Source organism: Siniperca chuatsi, linkage group LG7, assembly GCF_020085105.1.
Source record: "Siniperca chuatsi isolate FFG_IHB_CAS linkage group LG7, ASM2008510v1, whole genome shotgun sequence".
Lineage (NCBI taxonomy): Eukaryota > Metazoa > Chordata > Actinopteri > Centrarchiformes > Sinipercidae > Siniperca > Siniperca chuatsi.
The window spans coordinates 8,106,441-8,131,826 of NC_058048.1; the positions used below are offsets into that span (position 1 = coordinate 8,106,441).

Here is a 25,386-nt window from a genome sequence, read left to right on the forward strand (position 1 = left end):
AATGAAGGATTCTGTGGAAAGACTATTAAATGTTCAATTTCAATGCTGTATATCAGAACAAGGTTGAGGGTGTGGTTAAAACAGTGAGTGGGTTTATGTATACTTTGACAAAAGCCAATCGAATCTAATAATGATATAAACGCAGTACTAAGGCTATCATTATCAACGTCCACATGAATATTGATATCACCTACAATAATTACTTTATCTGTTTTAAGGACTAAACTTGATAAAAACTCTGAGAATTCAGATAAAAACTCAGAATAAGGACCAGGAGCACGGCACTCTATAACAAATAGAATTGGCTGTTTTCCGGGTTGGGTGTGAACGACTAAGAACAAGGCTTTCAAATGAGTTATAATTTAGCTTAGGTTTAGGGTTGATTAATAAGTTTGTGTTGAAGATGGCTTCAACTCCACCTCCTTGGCCAGTGCCTCGAGGAATGTGAGCATTAATATGACTGGGCGGAGTGGATTCATTTAGGCTGACATATTTTTCATGACCCAGCCAGGTCTCAGTAAGACAAAATAAGTCAATATGATACTCTGATATTAAATCGTTCACTAGTACAGCTTTAGATGACAGAGATCTGATGTTTAAGAGTCCACATTTAATTCTCCTATTTTGTTGTGCTATTTCAGCATTTTTGTTTAGGTTTTTATGTATAACTCCTCTTCTGTTAACTTTTGGTTTTATTAATTTAAGTGGTCGGGGGGCAGACACCGTCATGAAGCATGTAGGACTGCAACTCCTGGTCTCAACTCTGAGTTGTCATGGTTTAATCCTCCCAGTATCAATATTGCTTTACATGGTGTCATGGTCAGTTAACCGAATTCATGTAAAGCGGGAAGACACTTTTTCTGGTCCCAGCTTTTCAGATTTGTTCCTTATTTCTCAAACACTGTAAATTCACACCCTCAGGATTTTTAGACTTTTGGCCCGTAAATAGTAAATAAGAAGTTTGACATGTGAGAATGGGTGCTCGATTAAAATAAGAGTAATTTGTCACGGAAAGAGTTGTTAGTTTGAGCCCTGTACCAGTCAAAATGAATGCAAATGCATCTCAGCAATTAAGGGGAGTAACAATAACTTTTTAAATATTGTTCTTCAGAATGTTAGAATACTATTTAACTGAGATTCCTTAGAAAATACCAATGACATCCTGTCACAAGGAAACCCAAGTCTACTTTATGATAGTAAATAAAACTGAAATGGTTTATTTACAATTGGAAAGTAAGATTGCAGTCACCAATTTCTTTACCTGCAGTTAAATGGGAGCACAGTCTGACTTTGCTGTCTTGTAACACATAAATAAAGCTTCTGTTTCATCTTAACATTAAATCAATACTCCTCATAACAGTTGCGAGGCCTAAAGCCATTTTGCACTCTGCAGCTAATGTAGGCCACCTGTAGATGGCGCTGCAGGTTGTGGACCTAGACCTGCTATTGTTCTGCTGACCAGGGTCTGAAAATAACAAAAGTAATGTTTAAAAAAAACTAAAACTAAAGGGAATAGCATTAATATAGATCCCTTAATGTGACATTTGGAGTACCGTTTATAATACTGTGTAGCCGACTGTTTCCCGCAGAAGTGCTATTATTGTCGTTATTTCCTGGATTATTCAGAACAGTTTGCACTATGTTGTTTGCTTATGTTCCTTCAGATAACGCCAACTTTACAAATTGATAATCAGCTGTCTATTAATACTGGATACAGGATTCAATGTACACATCTGCCTTTACTCCTGTGGAACATGAATTCATTAATTAAAGATGGATTTCTGGATTGCTGCAGTTTTTCTGACAGAAGACTTAGGTCAGACTTGTGTACGTGAGCATCACATCTATTGAAAGATATATTTCACACGACCTATACACTTTGACTTCAGTGAATTTGACACCCAGGATTCATTAACCTTCCCATTTGAAAACCTAATTTTTGAATAACTTGTGAACGCCTTGCTTAAAAACATCAATAATAATAATAATAAAACACCAAATAGTTCACCTTTAGAAATACTGACAAGATTAATCAAGGAAACCTTGCAAATTAATGAAAAACTTATAATTCTTTATCTTTAAAAAGTTTAATAATGGCCTTTCATCTTTTCTTGGGTATGCACAGTTCATGTTTTACTTATTATTAAAAATGTTTATTAACAATGTTTCATTCTTCTGGGACCTTAGTTTGTAAAATGTTTATTGAAAACAGCTCCACCATGCCCTAAATATCACCAAGAATTTCATTTGAAGGTGTTTTATCATTTATTTATCATTAAATTAAATTAATGGGGGGAAGACACTGAATGAAGAGACTGAACTGTTACAATTCAAATCTATTGGATGTCAGTCTGTAAGTTGGTTTTAGTGGTTAATGTTTTGTGTGAAAAAAATGAAAATCACATGTTACAGTTACAATAAGTACTTTATTGGTTCAACAGTGCTGCCAGCATCTGACAGATAAATATACAGTTCTGAGTTGATCTATTTACAGCTTGCTGAGAGTGTCCCTTGTAGACATACATAGTGTTCTTTAGTGTATAACATACTTTGGGCTGGTTTCCGTGTCCAAGCACATATGGTCCCCATTGAAAGATGTGGTGAGTTAGGCTGTTTCTGTGTCTGTTAAAGAAGCCCTATCAAGTCTTGGTTTGTTAACATGTAATGTGTTGTTACATGTGCAAATCATCACATGGTGCAGCAGAAGGGTAAGCAGTGTGTATTCTGTGTGTGTGTATGTGCCTGCGCAAATAGAAGATCTGGAATGCACACATTTTATGTACAATAGATATATTTAAGCTATCAGTATGAGAGGAAAAAGTGACATCTGATATTGACTGTTCAGTAGTCACAGTTTCACACTAAGCAAAACTGATGTATTTTTGCAGTAAATGCTCTTACAATCTTATATTTCTCTTTATGCTTACGTATTTTGCACTGCAGAATTATTTGCTGGCATTTGCAAAATAGTGGAATTTCATAGATGCTATTCATACTCAGTAGTATCATTTTCATAAGTATCATCTTCATTTTCATTAAATCTTTCTGTATACTCTTCAGTTACAGTACAACTGTGCACACAAACAGGCATGCTCACACATAGCAACCTTGTTTCATTCACTCATAAGCCACAAACAGTAGATCTATAAACACACACGTAACTTATGTTCAAATCATACCATAGCAAACCATGTTCGACTACATGATGGCTTCCCACCATTGAGTTGAGTTTCGTCATTTATCCATTTGTAAATTATCTATTTTCTCTTTAAATCACTCTGTGTGGAAGTCTGCAATGTTAAGAGACAAATCTTTCTAAATTCCAAATCCAATCCAATCCACCTCTGTGATCTATTTATACAGTATTTATAACAAAGCTGATTTTTCTGTTTCTTATTTTTCCCACTTCAGCTCCTCTAGCCATGCTGATCTGCATAGGTAGCTGAAACAGGCAAAGTTGACACTGACTTTCTCTTGTTTGCCCTTCAGGTTAGTATTGGCTCGAGCTATCCTCTCAAATTTGAGGGCAACACTGTGTATTCAATGTATGTCAGCATTTTTTTCATACTTTACATATTATATTCCTGAAGAACCTTTAAAAGCTCTCTTTCAACAGCACCAACATTCTGTAACAATGTACATCCTTTTTATCACAATCCATCCTGTCCTGTGTTTAAAGTGTAGGTCTCTACGGCTCCTTTCGTCTCCTTCTGCTCCCTCTTCACTTAAGGAGCGATATGTCGTCGGCAAAGTCCCCGTGTGGGTGGAGGCAGCGGGCAAAGCGCCACTGGCAAACCATGAGACACAGAGGCAGCATGAAGAGAGCGCAGATTCCCGCCATGATGTAGGCGATGGTCATAAGTGTGGATTCATCCGTCTGAGGGATGTTGTAGCCGCAGTCCTCCAGGTCGACACCATGGAAGGGGCCTTCCACAGAGGCTGTGCGAAACTCATCATGCACTACAAATGGGAGAATAGGATTGTAGGTATTTGAGAAACACAGAGATCAGGATAGCAGATACTGTATGTTGCTATGACAGTAAATAAGTGAGATATCCTCAAGATACATCCTACATTTTCTACGTTATATTTTCTTGCCTTTTAGGTTATCCCTCCATTCCAATACTTCTTTCTATGAGTGTCCATATTTCTTTTCCATTTTACACTATAAACCTTACTGATTCTCCTCTCCTCACCATGGCAGGTGCTAACAGCAAAGCCGATGCGTTTCTTTTCTCGGTCGAAGACCACATAGAAGCCTTCCATGATGACAGCCCCCATCACTGTACCAGTGCTAGACTGGGACACGGCAAACTTATAGCAGTCCTCCTGGGCGGAGGCCACATCCTCTACTGGCCGCAGGTATTGCTGTATTAACATAAAATGAAAAAGAAAAATCAAGGAGTGGAGACATGGGACATCACAAACAAGAAAGGGGCGAACAGAGACCCTTGTCGAAGAGTAATGCAGAGAATACACGGCTCTCACTCTGAGTGTATATGTAGTAGTGTGTATGTTGTGCTAAATTATGAACAGGGTGTTATAAATCCCCGTAACATCTTATGTGGCTTTAGCGAAGACTTTTGAAAGGTACATGTTATCACTTCCAGTGTTATATCTCCTATTTTAGTAGAGTAGATATGTTGTAATGTAGAATTTGTACCCTTTCCTATAAAAATGAATGGTCTGGGTTTTAACAGGGAGTTTCATTTTATGAACCATACTGTATGTGTTGCGATTCTACTAGCATTACTTCCTCTTTTTGTTCCGGACATTCCCATGGTAAGGTCCACATATTCTTGTGTAAAGTGAATGTATTGATATTTTTACGTTTTGAAGCTAAAGTTTTATTTATTTTCATACATAAATTCGCTAATCGGAAGAGAAGTCTGTGAAGGCATGTGTGCAGCAGAGCTGCTTTGTAGCCTGCGACACTAGAGCGTACTCTTGTGACTATGTTGCCTTGCGTAGAGCATCCAGTGACTCTGTTCATGGTATTACACAGGCACAGAGATTATTTGTGCAAGAGAGACGCTGAATGCTGTTTCTCTACAATTGCAAGCATGTGGGTTCATGCTATTTTTTGTTGTAAAGTCTTACAGAAAGAATGTGTATTCATTTATATATTTATTTTTTGAGAAATGTCTTGATATTTTTGTAATGTCAGTATGCGTATGCTCTCTTCATTCCCCTTTTTTCTTTCTGGATCTTTGCCTGGTAAGGCACCGAGAGCATTTACAGTTGCTCTGAAACCCTGAAACTGCATATTTCAGTTTCAGGGTGATTATGCTGTTGCCATGTCTGGTGCGTGGTCTGTGGACATGTAGAAACTGAATGGCTTGCAGCAACGGCCCCAGTACCTCACACTCCTGCATCACGTTACTCAAGGCCCCTTGGAGGAAAAGGTGCCGTGGAAGGTGGTGGTGTAGTGTAAAGAGCTCATTTGAGTGTTCATCATAGCGCCCAACCAATACACTGGCACAGCTGATAATATGGCTTGATTTTAGTTTATCACAGATATATATCGTATCGGCATGTTCTGTAAGTTGGCTGATAAGTAACAGGAAATTGCAGTGGATCAATTCCAAAGATGTTATAGAAAAAGTGCTGTCATTACATAGTTTGTCCACCAGAGAGGACTGACACTTTTAATTTCTCATCTGTGAAATGTTCTTTATAACCAAATTAAAGATCTTTGTTTTCCTATATATACGTAGGGTCAGTATACATTATATATATATATATATATATAGTGGTGATTTACTGTTGTACCTGCTATAGAAATTAGAACGGATGGCACTGAGTGTTTCTTTCTGCTGTCAGCCTCCCACAGACTTATGGCACTGAGGCTCGCTTCTAAATCTCACTGTCAAATCTTATTCATTCCACCACCATCAAGGCCTTTCTGAGTGGCTTTGAATAAAAAAGGTTTAATGACTTTTCAGAGCTTTATGAAAAGCTTTAGAAAATATATTCAAAGGTAATTCTTTCTGAGCATGTGGTCATTATCATTTTCCTCATGGTACCTAGCCAGGCTTTCATCTATTGAGGACTATATAACAAGAGTGCAGCTGAATAAGGTGACTTACTGTGACCAGACTTCCTGTAGGAGTTCACAGGGAAACGAAAACTCTGCATTTATTCAGGATTATAGGCAGTCAGTGAAAGACCTCAGAATTACAGAGGCTGTACATGACTCATAGTAATGACCAAATTATTTGAATTTTCAGTAAATATCAAAACTTCTTATAGGCATAGAGGGTAAATTAAACACCTGTATGCTAACAGTATTTAACTGGTTACCACACATTTTTTTAGCTGGACAATTTTTTAACTGGTCAAAAATTTGATTTAATTTACCCTTCCTGAATCCAGGTAAAGTAAAATATAGCTGCTACTGATCATTTGGACAGAATTGTAGGCTTAAGTGATATTACTTCATATGGTCCCATGGGTTATCACAAAATCGATCCCTGACCTGAAAACACGAGTGAACTCCTGCTTTCTGCAACCACTTTTAGTTCCAGTACCAGACATTGTGTATTACCTGCGGTAGGATGGAGATTCTGAAAGACTGGTTGTGGTTTTCACTCATCAGGTAGAGGGAGATGACTGGGAAGATGTGCCAGGGTGTTGTGCCGGCCTGCCAACATACCAGCTGCTCGCCGAGCCAGAACCCAGAGGGAAACTGTTCCGTCTGAAAAACAGGGTCAGGAGGACATTCATTCTTTCCTTTCTCATACCCGCTCATTACAAATCAGGGTCATGAGGGGAGGCTGGAGCTTATCCAAAAGGTGTGGGCATCAAAAAATGTATTCACATATGAATAGTGATTCTTATCTTCTACTATTCTGAATCGAATCACAGATTCCAAAAATTAAATTAAATTCATTCATAAGGACGCAAATTAGTCAACATTACTGTAAATGTATCAGTGGTCATTAATAATGTTAATGTTATGTTGACAGAAAGAAAAAAGATGGAACTCAACTGCAAGGGCACATGGCAGCACCCACACAGTGTACACTTCGCACACACTAGAGTTATCTAGTAGTTCATCTTCAGTGAAGGCAAGCGTTGATGAAGGTGAAGTAGCCATCACCCAGAGACTAACATTAGCGGAGTGGAGCACTGAACTCCACCACTAGTAAACGAGACAGCACAAGACACAAACTGCAGTACTTGAAAAACAACTCTGATCAGGCAAACATTCATTTCATCTCTCAGTCTGTTTCATTTCATTCACTCATTTTATCAAATCAGATCTTATCTGCACTGTGGTGGCTGGACAGTCAGAGGACTCCGAGAGTATTATTTTATTTAAAGCTCCAGTCTTTAATTTTGACCATAAATATTTGAGGTATATTCACCTGAAAATGTTGTCAGCACATAATATTGGTAACTGCAATAGTACATCGTTGGAAAAAAATCCATAAAACAAGTTTTTACATAGTGGTAGAGCGGGTCATCCACCAATCGGAAGGTCGCAGTTCGATCCCGCTCCCGAGGGCTGTGCCATTGGTGTATGAATGTGTGTGAATGGCGTGAATGTGCTATGTAGCTGCAGCGCTTTGAGTAGTCAGAAAGACTAGAAAGGCGCTATATAAGTACAGTCCATTTACCATTTACCTTTCTGGCAGTGAGAGTAATTAAACAAATACTGTCGACGGGTGCTTACGATGTACGTCTACAGTGAGCTCGCCCAGGCTCGTTTTCAGAATCTGCTCTCAGTCCCTTCTCTCAGCGCTCTCCAACAAGGAAAAGCTAAAGCTACACCAATGGTTATCCATGTTTGTCCTCGCCGTCGATTTCTTTTTTTGACAGTAATCCTTTCTTTGAATGCAGAGTTTCTTTTTTATCTGGAGCATCAGAAACTTTTCTTGGATGCTTCTTAGGTTTTACTCATAGTTGCTGTAGCCTACTCCGTCGCTACGGTTGTACGAATGTAACGGACGTTCAATTTATATGTAAAAGTCCCGCACTCTAGCTTTAAGATCTTTTTCTCAAATGGTCCTGAGATGTTGTGGGAAACGGTAGAATACTAACCTGTCTCAAGTTTCAGTCCCTCGCCATGAGATTTAAAGTTACCATAGCAGTGATGTTGCTAGGTACGCGTCCTGCATCTCTGACGCGTTAAAATCGGAAAAGACGCAGTAAACTCAAACCCATAATTTTCCTGATAATGCTGCATTGTGAACAACAGATTTGTGTTGAAATCATAGAAATAAACAAAAGAAACCTCGCTGTCAAAAAACATGTTTCGTACAGTCTGCGTATATACTGTATCTCTCCAGCACCAAACGGGAAGCAGCAAACCGTGTAGTTACTTTAATACTGACCGAAAAAACTCCTCAAATACCGTCTCACACGCACACACACGATAGACGGTGAATTAATAGTAGGCTATGTTTAGTATATGTATAATAGTGTGTTTAATTCGGCATGTATCTGATCCACCAACCAGCAAGTATTTTAGTTAGAATTCTTCAACAACGGAGGCTGGCAGCAAATTGAGGCGACAAAATACAAAATGTGAAGTACGGAAAGTACGTAAGTACAGAAATACAGTATGAAATACTTTATGGATTACATTGATGGCAATGACAAGAAGACTGTCGACATATGACACCTTTGATCTTGTGTTTTTAGAGTTATGTTTTTTTGCAGACGTGAGGAATTGTTAATATGTCATATTTCTCAAAGGGAGTTTGGTGTGATATTTTCCCCAGAGCGCGCAGGGAGCTTCAGTTTAATTCAAACTGATAATAAGGAATGTAGCCTACATTTTTTTTTATGTTTTGTCACCACTACAGAAACACTAGGTTACCTCTAATTGGTCAGTTATTGGTTTGATTAATGGTTTGCAGTCTAATAATGTGTGTTTGTATTGATTACTGAGGATGGCTGATCAGGTAATTATCAGCTAATTGTACACTGTTTCTAACGGCAGTATGCAGTAAATGGTTGCCCTTTGTGTGCATGTTTTTAAACTACTTTCGTAATTAAACATGATGTGCTTGATGGTGTTCTGACTCCTGATTAAACTTGAAAGCTCAGCATTCTCGTTGCCCTTTAGCTTCCCCCTTTTAACATTTATTCACCCAGAAAAAGTTAATATTTTTCCATATAATATGACCTCCTCTTTCTGTCAGCTGCTGCGTGTCTGCAGTGTATTTACAGATTTGGGGATTTTATTTGTTTAATTTTCAACACACATTTTCAACTTACATGAATAACCATTCCTACTTAAAAACACCCATCTAATAAAATGAGTTTCGAGCTTTTCCATGTGGGGTAAAATACTATCATCTGCTTTCACCATACATCTCAAGAAATCAGTAATGACTGGGGCAGCGAGAGAAACAGAGGAAGAAAATGAGAAAGAAGAGTGTTACACAGATTATAATAAGGATATAAGGGTAGCTATATCATGGTAAGGACTGACCGAAGAGGCTGCTTCAATAGCCTTGACTGCTGCCTGGAAGACTTTTCTGGGCAGTCGAAGGTTGGTGGTGCCGCTGTCCACAATGCTCTTATCATAGTTGTACTGTAAAAGACGGATAAACAGTCACCAATTACCAATCGCTTACAGAGCTTTTAGTATCAGTGATTGACCATGAAATCATTCTTTCTTTCTTTGGTTTTTGCATCTATCCGTCTGTCAGATCTTACCTCTTTACAGTCCATGTTGAGGTCCTGTCCATTCACCTCAATACGTACAATAATGACCTCATAGTACCACTCCCTGCGGATGGGAGTGTACCAAAGCTCTCCAACGTAGAGTGATGGGTCCACTCCTCCGATGATCTAAGAGCATAGCGAAAAAATATAATCCAGCACTGGCTCCAAATATGATATGGTATTAGATTTGTACGTGTGTGTGTGTGTGTGTGTCTATGTGTGTCTCACCATGCTGCCGCCAACAGTAGCGCTGCCCAGGGAGTAGTTTTGGGTGAAGCCGGCTCCACACAGTTGGAGAGAGAAGAGGTTAGGGACAGGAGTCTGGCGAACCAGAGAGTCAAAGAAAGGCTCCAATGTCTCGTCAGGCTGGAGAAAGAGAGAGAGAAATAAGTAGGATAGCTTAACTTATGAATGGCCAAACCAGGCTGCTGTTTTTAGCTTTCAGCTTTTCATTTCCAAAAGATCAAACAAACCTCATTCTTCTCCTAACCTATCAGTATACCTGTTGTCACATCAGGTATCAGTAAACTACAGTACTATCACAATTTCAACAATAATAATAACTAAACAGAGATTTTAGTTACATATCCAAAAATATGGTGTTACTTTTCTTATCGCAGCCTCCAAATGTCAGGTTGAATTTGAATGATCCAAAACTATATCCCACATTCATCCCAAGGTCCAATGTCATCATACTAAGAAAAGGACAAAAAAAGGAAGTACTGTATTCTCACTAGTCTTTTAACGAGCTCAGTGCTCTCAAGAATACATTGGATTTCTACCCTATTTGGCTTTCCTGATCATTCACAGGAGAAGTCAACAGCATTTTTGAATGACGGTGCCAGAGAAAAGTAATGTAACAAGCATGCAGTGTAACAAATTACTGCTCCTGAGGCATGATAAGGACTATTACTTTTAACACTAGCAATGAATAAATATATAATGCATTTTCCCAGGTTCAATCCCCTCCGGCAGGTGGTGGTGTATCTACTGATCATTTGCTGAAGTGTCCTTCCCCTTACAGCTAAATATTGATCTAAAATGTGATATTTCACAACATTTTACTGTAAATATCTTAAATCCACATATTCACTGTAAGACTGATATTACTTTTAGGTCCTCAATAATGCAGTAGGCAAGATGTCATGTAATGTAAAAATACATGCATGCCCATCAGTTTATAAATGAGACTACAGCAGAGATGATTTCTGGGCACTGACATCTAATGATTTGCCAACAGAGGTGCTAATGTGTAAAAGTGCCCTGTGCAGCTTGTAAGTGAGATCATTTATCAGAATTTTATTCAGATACGCTGCTCTTACCCGGGCTATATCGGCATAGGCCAGTCCCAGGATTCCCTCCCAGTTGGATCCATTGATGAAGAAGCGATCTGACTGGATGATTGCAGCGATGTTGGCGCGCAGCGTGGCGTTAGGGCCATGTGGGACAGAGACCAGGTCGGTGCCCAGCTCCCCCTCCCAGCGACCCTGGGTGTAGGGAACATACACACTCCTACCCTGGTCATGGTATGAGCTGGAGCTGTGAATGGATGGCAACAGAGTGGGAGAAAAAGTGGAGGAAAATAGTGGAGGGGTTGGTTCCTGGAGGAATTCCACTGTTGTGCTATTGCAGTAAAAAATTTAAAGGCTTCAACTACTATATGTTTCCCAGTCTGGGATCATAAGGTGAATATGATATGATAATAATAAATATAAACAGAAATTGAAAAGCTTTTTTATGTAACAGCCTTGCTAATTTAAATCAGTTTGATACTATGTACAGTAATAGGATATAGACTATGATTGGCCATTATGTCAGTTTTAACAATTAATTTATCACATAAGATCTCAATATTGAAATAAAAAAGCAATTACAAGTCATTACAAAAAAAAAACATCAACAAGTATTGCATGTTAAATCATGGTAATACACAGAAACGGAATCTGACATAACAGTTATTAGCAAGCTGCTGCTGAGTAATCTGAAATGTTCTACTTTTTAAATTTTCCTAAAGACTTAATCCAGCAAAGAAAAAAATAACATTTCTGATGTTGATGTTGATAAAAATACTGAAACGTGGCTCCTTATTTAGAACCAAATGTGGCTGTATATTTTACCATTCGTGTATCTACTCACAGTGAGCGATGGTAGTATCTGCGCAGGAAGGGATGAGCGGCTGCCCCGACAGCAAAGTTACTGCTTCCTGTATCCACCAGGATGTTCAACTAAGAGAATGAGAGAGAGAGCGAGAGAGATTTATTAAATTGCATTTTGCAAAAATCAATAGGTTTGTAAAACTGATGCTTGGGTTACATTATAAAATTGATTATGTTCAATCTCTGAAGGGCAAATTAATCTTTCTTTGTTACCTTGGAGACAGACATGGCCATTTGTAATACAATTTTCTGCGTGGGGTTTTTGATGTCTGCTTTTGATATCTTTACTTTCTTTTATATTGATGATCTTACAGGCTAATTTTTGACTAATTTTTACAGTAAGTAGTCAGCCTCACCTCTCACAGAGTCATTTTTCATCTCTCAGTCATTCTCTGTATCCATTTCTCTTTCCTTGTAGTGTCCTGTGCTGTTTCCTGTTGCCCTAAATGTCCTTCTCTGTCCCCTCTCTGTCTCCACTCTAACCCTCCACTCCTCTCAGGTTGCCCATTCTACTCCCTCTCTCTCCCCCCATCTCCTCCTCTTCAGTCTGCATCTCTATGTGAGTATCATATTTTGCGCAATCAGTTAGTGAATGTGTGAATGGAGCACAATAGCGAAGAAGACGCCATACCTCCTGTAAATGCATCATATTATACATTATAAATGATACTTTACACATATATAAACTGCTGTATGATATATATTACATTTTTTGTTATTATTTTTGTTGTACTGCTGCTTTAATACACACTATGTTGTGTGAGTCATACTTTTTTACATATACATTTTCATTCATGGCTGCAGTTAACATGTACTGATGTTGTGGTTGTAAGTTTGATTCACGTTTAAAGGTTCCTTTGTTACAGTGAAGTATAAGCACATACTGTACTATTTTACTCATTGACAAATAAGGTGAAAGACCAACTCCTTGGTGGAGAATATAGATAGACAGTGTGGCACAGACCCAAACAGATGACCAGACAGGCAGCCATCGAGCCACAGCAAGCTGTTCAATAATGGATTTGCTCTTAAAATATCCAGAGAAGTGCTACTGTCTCAAGGGCTGAGCCTGAAAGCCCAGAATAAATAGTGACTCTATCCACACACATACATCCATGGCAGTGATATGCACACAAATGCCTGCATGTACATGCAAACACAACTACTGTCAGTAATAACGCTGTATACACTCTTCCTTTCTTCTTCATTTCCTGTCTTGGGCAGAGATTTGCTGACTGCTCAGGATAGATCTGTTTCTTTCATACACAACCACACAAACACACTAAAGGCTGCATCCTGACACACCGAGACCCTCCTCTCTCTCTGTCTGTCTTCCTGTCCTCCCTGGCAGAGTGCCTGTCTGTTCCAGCCATTATATTTGCCTTTCCCCCCTCCTCTATGGAGGAGAAATCATCTAGTGGTTACCAGAACAGAACACAACATATCTGAAAGTTACTGTAAATCTACTAAGCGTCTAAAGTGAAATGCATTTTATCACTTCTGCTATTATGATCATTTGAGTTCAAGACCATTTACTCTTGCTGAACCATTGACTCACAGTGCCACTTTCAATTCGTTTTATGTACAGACTGATACATTACTTTATATAAAGCTTTATTTATCTAGATGCATGGGGCTTTTAAAGTCATAAATATATTTAGATAATTTGATTCTAGATATCTTAAGACTTATTAAGGGCCTGCAGCCTATCAGTGTGTTATTATGGGTATGGTTATCCCGACTGGTAATTTTAATGAATGACATGGTCATTGGCCCTATGGTGTAATTTTACTATCTCAGTGCCTGAAATTAAACCAAATCTTCTGCCATTTTAAAGGCCCAGAAAACCTATTTTCTTAATTAGGTTTGTACTATGAGCGGTCACACTTTATTTTACGGTACACTAATAAGACATAATAAGCTGTACTTTGTATCAAATTAGACCGAAACTAGAAATAATATGTTCTTTATTAGACAGTAAACAAACACAGTTATACCCTAATTAGACACCATACACCTAAATGATGCTGTAATTAGAAACCGCAAATAAAGCTGTATTATACTTTGACACTATTATACCAAATTATTCTCTAATTAGAAACCAAATAGGAGATCCTAATACACAATTAGACGCCATTTTACAAGATCATAGTCTAATTAAATCAAATACAATACCATATCAGATCCAAAATATGCTACAGTTAGACGCTATTCTACCTTTACTACCAAATTATGCTATATCAGACACCACATTTAATGCAGCCTATGATAGCTTAATTAGACAACACAGGCTGTAATTAGACAAATTTAATGCCACATTATATCGCACATAGCCTTTATAATAGTAACCATCTATTAATAGTTCCGGGAGGGTAACAACAAGCGGGAAGTGGGTAGAGGGGAGTTCGGTTGTACTGTATGTATGATTGTATTTATTTATTATATATTATATTTATTTATTATTATTATTAGGTTTATATTTGGGTGTGTAAACTCCCTTCTACCCACTTGTTGTTGTTGTGTGTGAGCTCCTGGGGAATTCTTTTGCCTGAACACCCTGGGAGGAGGAGAACAGGCAGAGGTAAGTTTGTGCATGACTCAGACAGACTTCAATGTACTATTACAATTAGCTTAGCATGAGTCTTACATTATACTCCTCAATTAACAAATATTTTGATAGTCATAAATCAGTGCACATTATTTGCTCGTTCACAGGCGAACGATGGAGTGGAACAGCCCAGCGTCCCCGCTGTGAAGCACCAGACTCAAGCGAACCGCAATACACAATCACTCAATGAGTACATTTGTTAAAATATCTCGTGTGTTGATTTAACCTGTGTACTAATATGCAAATCTGTGCATAAATTAGGCTATCCATGTTCATCTAGTAATACTATTTAGGCTACTATCACCTAGTAACGGCGACCCGTCGTTACACAAATACAGCTTTAATGTGTGGTTAGGGTTAGATATATCATTTCACTTTAGTTCAAGGTACAGTTCTGTTGTAATGTGTCGCATATTAGCCTCTAAGAAAGTCTAATAAGATCTAACAGTGGGAAATAAAGATCCTGGCAGCTTCCATAATGTTACTGGGGTTAGATAGCGACACAACGTTAAATGGTCTGATGTCTTAACTGGTATGGGAGTAGCACGTCCGTCGAGGAAGCATGTATTGCTATGTATTGCTACCTACAAACTCCACGGGACTCTGGAGAGCATCCAGGCTACGAGGGACATGTGAAGTAGCGACCAGATGTAACCCGATGTGGTTTGACTTTAGTTTACGGTGCAGCTTTTAATGAGCACCAAATGACCCTGTAAGAAAGTGAAACTGTGTTAAAAAAGGCCAAATAAATGTATTGTCCTCTGAGCTCTCTGTGTTTTGTCTGACTATTATGAAGGCTATGTCCAATATAATATGACATTAAATTTGTCTAATTACAGCCTGTGTTGTCTAATTAAGCTAGTATAGGCACATGTTGGCAGCATGAAATGTGAGTGACGACGAGAAAAGTGTGGTTCAGCGGCATATGCCAGCCCCTGGAGCGGTATATGCCGCTCACATAGTAATCAAAAGCAGTGTGCTTCCGCCTCGTCTATACACTGACGCTTTTATAGAAGAAATATACATGCCCCACTTGAGGAGACATTTTTCTGTCTTGTTCTGCATCCTATATGACATTCTTTCATACGCAGCTACTTTTCCTAATTCAGTCACCCAGTCCTGAAAAGGAGGCTCTATAGACGTCTTACAGTTCCTGAGAATGATTTGCCATCCAATCATAACAGCAGTCTGGGTCCAATACTTCAGTGATTGTGGAGAGGCAGATAACAACGTACAGTCTCCTAACATATAAAGCTTCGGACAGAATACAAGCTGCATTTGGATGACATTAGCAATGTAACAGTGAATCTTCATCCAGAATTGATGGATTTTGGATGTACCAGTGTACCCTCATCACCACTACATTTCCAGCAGGCTGCAGAATCTTTTAAGTCTATATAACCTACTTGGGGCAGTGGTAGAAGCGGTGTAAAATTTTAAATTGAATAAGCCTCACCCTCAGATCTCTTGACATTATTCGGGAGTTGCTGCAAATCTCATCTCATTCATGTTCATCAAATAACACACCCAAATCTCTTTCCCAGACAAATTTAAGGGCTGCAACAGTTTTATTCCCTCCACATTCCAAAAGAATTCTATAATATTTAGATGCTTCGCATCCTTCACCAAAGACCTGGAGAATTGTATGTAACTTATCTGCTGACCTTGGAGAGTGTAAACTTGACCCAAAGATCTTTCACAATACAAGGCGTAGTTGAAGACATCTCCAGAACTGAGTTTTAGGTCAATCATATTGTTGTTTTAGATCATCTAATGATTTACGTGTGCTGGTGCAATATAAATCTCCTAATGTAAGAATACCATTTTCCACCCATTCCTTCCAAATAAATGATTGTTTGTCAATGCTTAGCTTTGCCAAATACTTGAGGCTTTATTTAAGTAAGGGTCAAAATATGTCAGCCCTGCAATTTTCCTCCATGTGCTCTGAAGGGGAAATATAACTGGATGAGCCTTCATATGTTTAGATGATTTAGTGGATAAGCAGTGTAACAGAGAGAAAGGAGCCGATGCAGACTGCTCTATATTGTGCCATGGGGGGAGCTCTCTCGGGGGGCAATGCCCAGTGTGCCAGATGCCTCAGGCTAAACGCAAAGTAATAAAATATAGGTTTTGAGAACCCTAAACCACCACTTTTAACTAGCTGCTGCAGTTTCCACATATTCATGCGTGACCGCTTTCCATTCCAGAGGAATCCTTAAATATGCTATCAGATCTCTTAAAATATTTGTCTTTAAATATGTGTTCAGACATGAGGGGCCCCTTTGTTTTCACCTTTATTTTTGGAGCTTTAAATGTCCAAACTAAAGTTTAAAAAATAATTTTCTAGGTTTTTATTTCAGGCTTTGGGGCAATAAAGGTAACAAAAATAAAATGGTGTAGACCTTTGATAGCCATTGAATATACGTGGGTTTTGCTCATGACTGTATATTAGGACTACTATGCTAATATTTATAAAATCCTGGATGTGCTTTGATGTGAGCTCCAAAGTGGTAGAGAACTGATCGGCACCTGATTATTAAAATGAAATTCACTTTTTGATAATCTTTAGGTCATGGAGCTGGTGGTAATCAAGCCCCCATGAACAGTGCAGTGATTCTGGTTGTGATCAAAGGTCAAAGGCTGAAGGGCTAAAGAATTTCAAATGATACCCGGTCTGTCTGTGCTGATTGGCCTCAACTGGCTGGTAGTCACTGTGGTGCCCAGCGTAATGCACCAACCAGGCAGATCTCTTTGATATAGGAAACATTAGTGTCTCTCAGTGGCAGAGTGACATCTCCACTGAGGGCCCTCCACCTCTCCTTCATCATCACCCTCTTATCTCCTTCTTTCCTTTTTCTTGCTTATTTATTTCTCTGTTTCAATCCCTCTATCACCTATCTCCCTTCTCCTCTTCTACCACCTCATCACTTTCTCTGCCACCCGCTATCCGTCGCCCTCTGTGTGTCAGCCTGTACACCGCAGCTGCACCCAGCTGGCACTCCTCACTCTGCAGAATTAATGGTTCCATTATCTGTCTGTATCATTCAGTCCTTTCTCTCACTTTCCACACACACACACACACACACACACACACACACACAGGCCATCTGCCATTGCAGGGCCACCAACAGTATTGGACAATTTTAAGTACTTTTTCATCAGCTGACATTAATTTTGCATTCCCTATTCAATTGTAGAAATCTTACATTAGAAATATTAAAGTATGAGGATGTTTACATTCGTAAAGGACACACAATTTAAATGTGTCATCAAGGTGTGTTATAAATTTATAATGATGTCACTATCCCATTGAGTTGCATAGTATCTTCTACAGTATGATTATAGCTAATGTAGGCCTTAGAGAGAGAGAGTGTGTGTGTGTGTGTGTGTGTGAGGTGATGAGTTAAATTTACCTATTATTGTTTTTATAGTATTATAACTTGTGTAGTTGGTCAGAACAGAGTGAGAGATACATGCATAGACACTGACACACTGATGCTAGACTGAGGTAAAAGCATAATAAATGTAAAACTGTATGTCTTTAATGAGTTTTTTTCACTTTAATGAAGCAGATTAAATTAAATTGAGAGAGAGAAACAGTAAGTGGGAGACCAAAGATGAAAATTAATAATAATACTAATACTAATAATAATACTGACCAGTCACATTGAATGTCATCCTTAAAGAAAGATTTATTGATTTGTTGAGTGTACCTGGATTTGATTAATTTGATTTGGTTATGATAGATCTGTTGTATAGGCCAAAAAGTGCATGATTATATTCATATAGGCTGTACATTCAGGAGTGCTTTGGCAAAATGTTAATCACGCCTTGTAAATAAAACCAGTACCTTCTGCGGAGGAGAGCCCACGGCCATCTCCACGTAGTATCCCTGACCGGACTTCCCACGCAGGTTATCGATCATGTCCACGAAGCTGATACCGCCCGCTGCAGCTCCTCTCCGTCTGCGCGCAGCGTGCTTCCCCGTGTTGCCGCGCTCGCGGTTCACGGCGGCTGCGGCGGCGGCAGGTGGCAGCGGCGGTGGCTGTTCAGCGCGAGCTCCTTGCCGCAGTGGCACGCGGATGGCTAGAGGGAGGCCCGAGGCGTCAGGCGCGGATTGACCGCTGCTGAGCAGAAACAACGTCGTCCATATAAAGAGACATATCAACCAGCGAGGCTGTAACATCGACGCCTCCATGTTGAAACTTGGTAAAGTTGTCTTTTTTGGTATGTTTGGTTTTGACTTCGCGGCGCTCCGTTCAGTTTGACATCCAGTCTGCAGCGGCACAGGAGACGAGATCAGGTGGCGATGATGCTAAAGTGACAGCTAAAACCATGATGGCAGTTGTATGTTGCAAATATGAAGATGGACAGGGTCACTGTGTTTTTCTACGGTTTTCTTGACGTTAAATGAAGAAGAAAGAAACCAATTTTAGACCACGACAAAGAAACATGTAGGACAAAATAGCCTAGGTAGGCTACGCTGGAAATCAAATCACCTTCACAATAAAGCCAAGCAACCCTCGGTGTCACAGATAATTTGAGGCAACGGATAAATTACAGCCTCTCCCTCCGTGCTCAGTGTATCAACAAACCGCAGGCCTGTGTCGTTTTCTTCGCACATCCTCATGTCAAACGACCGAAACCATCGTCGGCAGGCAGGCTGGCCGGCGGGGTCCGCATCCTTTCCCTATCCAGACCCGTTCATTTGGTTCTCCGCCTTCCAGTCTTTCACCTCCTCCTCCTCCTCCTCCTCCATCCACCCCGCTGCATCCTTCAGAGCTGCGAGAGCGCGAGCATCACCACCGTCAAGTTAAACTACAAAACCACATGACTTCCTGTAAGCATTTTCTAAATAAGACTTAAATGTCAAGCAGCATAGCACCCCAGTTACAGGGTAAGTGGTAACTGCCAAAACCAATCTGTAAAATGAAGGTAGTTTGCCTTATGTGGGCTAATTATCCCTTTGTGAAATCCATACTTTATCTCTAAAATACTGTATGTTAGCCTACATTATGCAATAGATACTTTTTTTTAAAAGTTCAAACTGAAATAAAAGCTCATTCTTATCAAGGTGGCTTATACCAGACCAATTATTCCACTCTGATGTAGGGTTATTTAATGCAACCACTCCAGTAGTGACAGTTATTAAAAATTGTAATAAAAATTCACTTTACCATAAATGAGCTGGACTACCTCATTAACGAGTTTTGGTATCGCTGATTATTTACAGGTGGAGGACACAATAACAAGTACACCTGTAGCCTACATTATAAAGCAAGCCAATATAGTAGGCCTGTAACACTTAAGAGAGGTTTTAAATGATAATGATCATGATGATTTTTAGGCCAGGATGTGATGTTGTTGTGATCAAATTGCACCTCATGTCCCATGTTATTGTGTAGAACTGTTTACACAGTAAATACTATATGTTGGATTCATTTACGATACATTTTTCTTCTTGTTTTACAGGATTTTGGCTACATATGCACGCCGTATATTTGTTTTTCATGACGTCTTTTAGTTTGAAGGCAAAGTCGCTATCGGGTCATGGCTCTCGCCGCTTCTTCAGGAAACAACCCTGGGACACTCCGCATTGTGGGTAATGAAGTTTTTGATTGCTTTGCGGCTCACGGGGGTTTATAGTCACATATTACATTTGCATTTGAGGCACTGCTACCTGCTGTCATCCAGAACAACTACAGGCCACATTATTTGCATTTTCTAAGCAGTTATTATAGTCAAGTTTAAGGAAAATCAGAGACCAAGATTTCTGAATGTCATTTTATTATCTCAGACGATAGACACTGCAGTTGCACAAATGTTATAACGATAAATTACCATAGGATTTTAATAATATTACTAGTGGGACTTACTATAGTGTGTTTGTTGTTCTGAGCTCTGAGTTTGTAGAGCTATCACTGTACTGTTGCTGTTGCTAAAATCTGTGCTGCACCAGAGTCACAGTGCTTTACTGTGACTCTGGTGCTCTTATAGTGTGCTATTATTTATATATATATTATATATTTATTTATATATATTATTTATATTTATAAATCATTGCCACATACATTATGGTTTTGATGGAACACTTGCAAAAGGCATAGTATCCCTATAAATTAATTTTGTGAGGGAGACCACAAACTATATATATTTATTATAAAACACACATTAAAGTTGTATGATATCAAATGAGGAAGCAAGCAGTAGGTCAAATTTAATTCAAAGCTCAGTCAGTGTGATTCTCTTTTCCTATGACAGACTGCCTCTCTCTTGAGATGATCCTGGCCAGTCCCAGTAGGAGGGAATAGGGAGGAAGGAAGCAGGTGCTAATATACGGTCCCCATCTTTCCTCTCCATGGTAAGTCCCACAGAGTCTTTACAGTGGTGGAACAGTCCACACTGCTCCACCAACAACGGGGCTGGGTCCTCCTGTCCTGAGGATGCAGGAGAATAGTTGGACAGGTATTGATCAGCACTTGGACCAAAGTTGTTATGTCCTCTATCTTATCCCACTGCTGATTCAAATAATCAGATTCTGCCTATTAACCCATGCAGCTTCATAACACTGGACTAGTAAGAATGATGAGTATGGCTGGGCTGTGTTTGTATGAAGCATCTAATCAGCAAATAGATCCAACAAATGCAGAAGAATTTTCTTCCAAAAGCAAATGAAAATTTCAAAGGACCTTAAACTGTGTTTCCTGTGTTCAATGGTATATATTAATATTATATTAAGAAGAGTGAAAACTAGAATGAAACACTATGTCCTAAACATGATCAATTAAGTTGAGTCGTTGCAATCAACATATACTGAAAAATACAGAGAGATACTCACTGGTTGAAGTCTTTGAGCCCCAGCTTCTCTCCGCTCCAGGTTTGATGATGAGGGGCTCAGCTCTGCCCTCTGGTGGACACCACAGTGCCAAGGGTCTGGAGTTATCCACCCTACACACACACACACACACACTCTTAAGTATTCACCGCACAGAGATAATGTATATAGTCACACAAGCATAGTAGACAGAGGTATACATGTACATACACACACACACACACACGTATATATGCAAGTTCCTATAAATCACCATAATCATGTACCTCACAGTTTTACCATACATGGCCAACAACCTGCCATGTGTGAACCTCCAATCAAAGGTCAAAGATAAGCTATCATCGAGACTGCTGCCTTATCACTATGTACCCGCTGATAACAGCGATGAAGATACACTGGGATCTAGACATGATTTCAACAGGCCTTTCCAGGAAACTGTACTCACCGGTCCTGGGGGTCTGTAGTCCTGAAGCCTTTAGCAAATGGGTTGCTTGCAATTTTTAGCTGGGTGATCTGAGAGATAGGGTGAGGGGGGTTCAAATAAATAAGATAAAAAGCAAAGAAATTGCTCCCTAATCCTATACTAATTGTATCAGTTAATGCACAGTGAAACATTTCTGTAATTTGTAGAAAGCTGTCAGGCATCTGCTTGATACAAGTGTGTCAAACGGATGTCTGATGGGCCTCGGTAATATTTGGTTTCCTACCCGGTGGTTCTGATAGGCAGTGACGGCCATAAAGCGTGTCTCAGGGAAGGAAAAAGAGCAGAAGTTCCTGTATGCATTTAAGTGACTGTTGGGAGTTGGATCCACATACACCACATGAAAGCGCGGCTGGTAGCGATGCATGGAGTTCAATATCATCTGGCAAGGAGGAAGTAGGAGAAAACATACGACAAGCAAGTCAAAAAAGAAACATTTCACTATGTTCTTTCATGATGAAATGGAAATGAATCAAAACTGTACTTTTTCTTAGATCCTATACTCTTCTTCTTCTTACAAAAGCATGTAGAAATGACATTAAAGATATTGACTGACATGTCCGTTGTCATCCAGCAGGTTGTTGGTGAGCTTGAGAGTGTCGAAGGAAACAGTCTGCTTCATCCACTGGGCTCCACAGGCAGGTGAGTCTGGGTGGAAATGCATCCTACTTGGGGCTACAACATCCGCTCGCCCTGCAGCCAGCCATGATGAGCTGTGGAACGCATATCTGATATACACACACACACACACACACACACACACACACACACACACACACACACGTTTTAGATTTGTAAAATAGGACTGGTAAGGTAAGATGAAGCTTGCAGAGGGGCAACTATGATCTAGTGAACAATGGATGGTCTTGAAGTGATGGAAATAGTACAACAGATCAGAAATAAGATAATAAATATTTACTGTATGTTGGAAAAAGTATCTGTTACACACTACAGACTAAGCACTGCACACCTCACTGTGTATGCGTGCCTGACCTGTATCTTTTATCGTCAACAGGGATAAAGTCCATGAGCAGGACATATTCAGCAGCAGGATCCATCCCAGAGATTTGCACCTGGAATGTTGGAAACATCCTCCTGCAGTTTGTGAACATGTAAATGAACGTTATGTAGTAAGAGACACCAGAGAAAGAGGGAAATGGAGAAGTGCAAGATAAGGTAGTGAGGAATATAAATTGTTACCTTCCAGCTTTGGTAACAATCATCTCTGTGCCCAGCTGGTCAAACTGCTGCCAAAGTGCATGCATCTCCAGCTGAACTCTGACCCCACTGACTTGGGGGGCCTTGGCGTTCGACAGTGACCCCCCGTCTGCACAGCAGGGCAGAGATAGTTCACCGCTCTGAGACAGCTGAGGACCTGAGGAGAGGCGAGGAGAGCAGAGCAGAGGAGAGGAGAACAGAGGAGAGCAGAGGAGAGGAGAACAGAGGAGAGCAGAGGAGAGGAGAGGTGAGGAGAGCAGAGCAGAGGAGAGGAGAACAGAGGAGAGCAGAGCAGAGGAGAGGAGAACAGAGGAGAGCAGAGGAGAGGAGAGGCAAGGAGAGCAGAGCAGAGGAGAGGAGAACAGAGGAGAGCAGAGCAGAGGAGAGGAGAGCAGAGGAGAGGAGAACAGAGGAGAGGAGAACAGAGGAGAGCAGAGGAGAGGAGAACAGAAGAGAGGAGAGGAGAGGAGAGGAGAACAGAGGAAAGCAGAGGAGAGGAGAACAGAGGAGAACAGAGAGAGCAGAGAGGAGAACAGAGGAGAGGAGAACAGAGGAGAACAGAGGAGAGCAGAGGAGAGGAGAACAGAGGAGAGCAGAGGAGAGCAGAGGAGGGGAGAGGAGAACAGAGGAGAGGAGAGCAGAGGAGAGGAGAACAGAGGAGAGCAGAGGAGAGGAGAGCAGAGGAGAGGAGAGGAGAGGAGAACAGAGGAGAGGAGAGGAGAGCAGAGGAGAGGAGAGGAGAACAGAGGAGAGGAGAGGAGAGGAAAACAGAGGAGAGGAGAGGAGAGGAGAGGAGAGGAGAGGAGAGGAGAGGAGAGGAGAGGAGAACAGAGGAGAGCAGAGGAGAGGAGAGGAGAGATGTATGGCGAACTTTTGTTCACATTTGGATCACAGATTTTGTCTCTAATCATCATCTCATGAATGTATATTTTCTCCACTGAGCTCAGATAGTTACATAAAACAGACACTTACCATCCATAATTTGAAGGTCTATAATGAATCAATTTGCCGGTTTGGTCTCTTCCTTTGATATTTCTGTTCACTCTAGTCTTTTCTTTCACTTCTACTTCTTTCACAAGTAGAAAGTCCTGTCATCACATCAAGACCAGTGGAGAACCAAATCCACAGCTTTGCTTTGCATAGACCATAACATAGAACTGAAGCCAAAAATCTTCCTCCCAGTCCAGTGCCAGGTGCTGTGGTAAATTACATCCAAGTGTGGCTGTTTGTGTCCAGGAACAAGCTGGTTTTATACACCATGAAACTCTCACTGGGGACTTCCATGCCTTCCTCATCCATTACAATACTCATAGTGCTACTGACATGCACTAATCGCAGCTGCACGCGAATGCATGCCTGCCCCAAGAATTGTGAATACACAAATGTGCGTGCACACACAGACACACGCACACACAACCTTTTTGGAGCATCTTGAAATCCCTGCTTGCATCTCCTATTGTTTCATGTAGCCTAAAGCCTTAGGTGGAGCTTGTCTTGACCAACCAGTAGGACATTAATAACATCCTAATAAGCCCAGTGTTACTGGGTGTGTGGACAGATGAAGACAGCAACAAACTGCTTTTATTATTCATCGCCTATTTTCTTGGAGCAGAGTTTCAACACCATACTAATTAGAGAATCAGTTATTCCCTAAAACTGACTTAAGTGGATATTTCTGGCTTGGTTTAATGGCAAAAGTCTAGCATATTTATAAAATAATATTTATAAAATGCAACATATCAGATTGTGTCGGGGATACATTGAGGTCCAGGACTTATTTCTGTTGTCCTTGCTGTTAACGTTGTTTTCTAAAGTGTCTTTGTCTCACAGTGTGTGTGTCATGCAAGATTTTGTGTCACATGAGGACCTGACCACAGTTCAGACACAAATGATATGATATATGATCTTGATAAATCCAAGTCTGATTACAAATGTGAGTGGAAGTGTTTAGTGGTGGTGTGTGTGTGTGTGTGTGTGTGTGTGTGTGTGTGTGTGTGTGTGTGTGTGTATAGCCTCATGTGGCTCTATGATGGGACAGTGTTGAAGGGTTCCAGCCTGAGGGATCCAAAGCAGAAAAGCAGACTTTTCCCTAATAAAGCACAACAAGACTTAAGTTTGTCAATAGGCCAATTCGCACCGCCGATCAGCTCATTAATCACGGCTTTCAGGACCACAGGCAGAAATAACTCATTGTTATTGTTGTTATTGGATGCCCGTCTTAAGTAGAACTGATTATATTAATATTGTTCTTTTCCAATGGACCTTGTGATCAATGATGACCCCCTCAAAATGCTGTCTGTGTAATATGACCTTAGAGGCTCACTGAGGTCCAAAACACTCAAATAAAGCTAAAGGTGTACTGTTATATTCCTGACAGGATGATTTTTGTTATTGAACTGCATTATGT

The 25,386-nt window shown here is 40.1% G+C and overlaps 2 protein-coding genes and 1 long non-coding RNA gene across 4 annotated transcripts; 1 reads left to right on the forward strand and 2 right to left on the reverse strand.

The window, feature by feature from the left end:
- Window positions 1-2,406: 2,406 nt before the first annotated feature.
- bace1 (beta-secretase 1) lies at window positions 2,407-19,248 on the reverse strand. Its single transcript, XM_044201358.1, has 9 exons — window positions 18,296-19,248; window positions 11,818-11,906; window positions 11,004-11,220; window positions 9,910-10,047; window positions 9,673-9,807; window positions 9,446-9,547; window positions 6,548-6,697; window positions 4,197-4,368; window positions 2,407-3,960 (listed from the first exon to the last, which is right to left on the reverse strand). Exons 1-9 carry the CDS (start codon window positions 18,641-18,643, stop codon window positions 3,722-3,724), a joined length of 1,590 nt encoding a protein of 529 aa, XP_044057293.1. The 5' UTR covers window positions 18,644-19,248; the 3' UTR covers window positions 2,407-3,721.
- LOC122878526 lies at window positions 19,148-22,968 on the forward strand. Of its 2 annotated transcripts, none has more exons than XR_006378503.1 (5): window positions 19,148-19,285; window positions 19,918-20,047; window positions 20,707-20,806; window positions 22,336-22,403; window positions 22,777-22,968. It is a non-coding gene; the product is annotated as an uncharacterized LOC122878526 (long non-coding RNA). The 2 variants fall into 2 exon arrangements; XR_006378504.1 differs by having other exon boundaries at window positions 19,217-19,342.
- On the reverse strand, window positions 20,216-24,917 carry LOC122878525 (T-box transcription factor TBX1). Its single transcript, XM_044201359.1, has 8 exons — window positions 23,952-24,917; window positions 22,962-23,136; window positions 22,755-22,856; window positions 22,318-22,489; window positions 21,988-22,143; window positions 21,726-21,793; window positions 21,284-21,393; window positions 20,216-20,882 (listed from the first exon to the last, which is right to left on the reverse strand). Exons 1-8 carry the CDS (start codon window positions 23,956-23,958, stop codon window positions 20,698-20,700), a joined length of 975 nt encoding a protein of 324 aa, XP_044057294.1. The 5' UTR covers window positions 23,959-24,917; the 3' UTR covers window positions 20,216-20,697.
- Window positions 24,918-25,386: the final 469 nt, after the last annotated feature.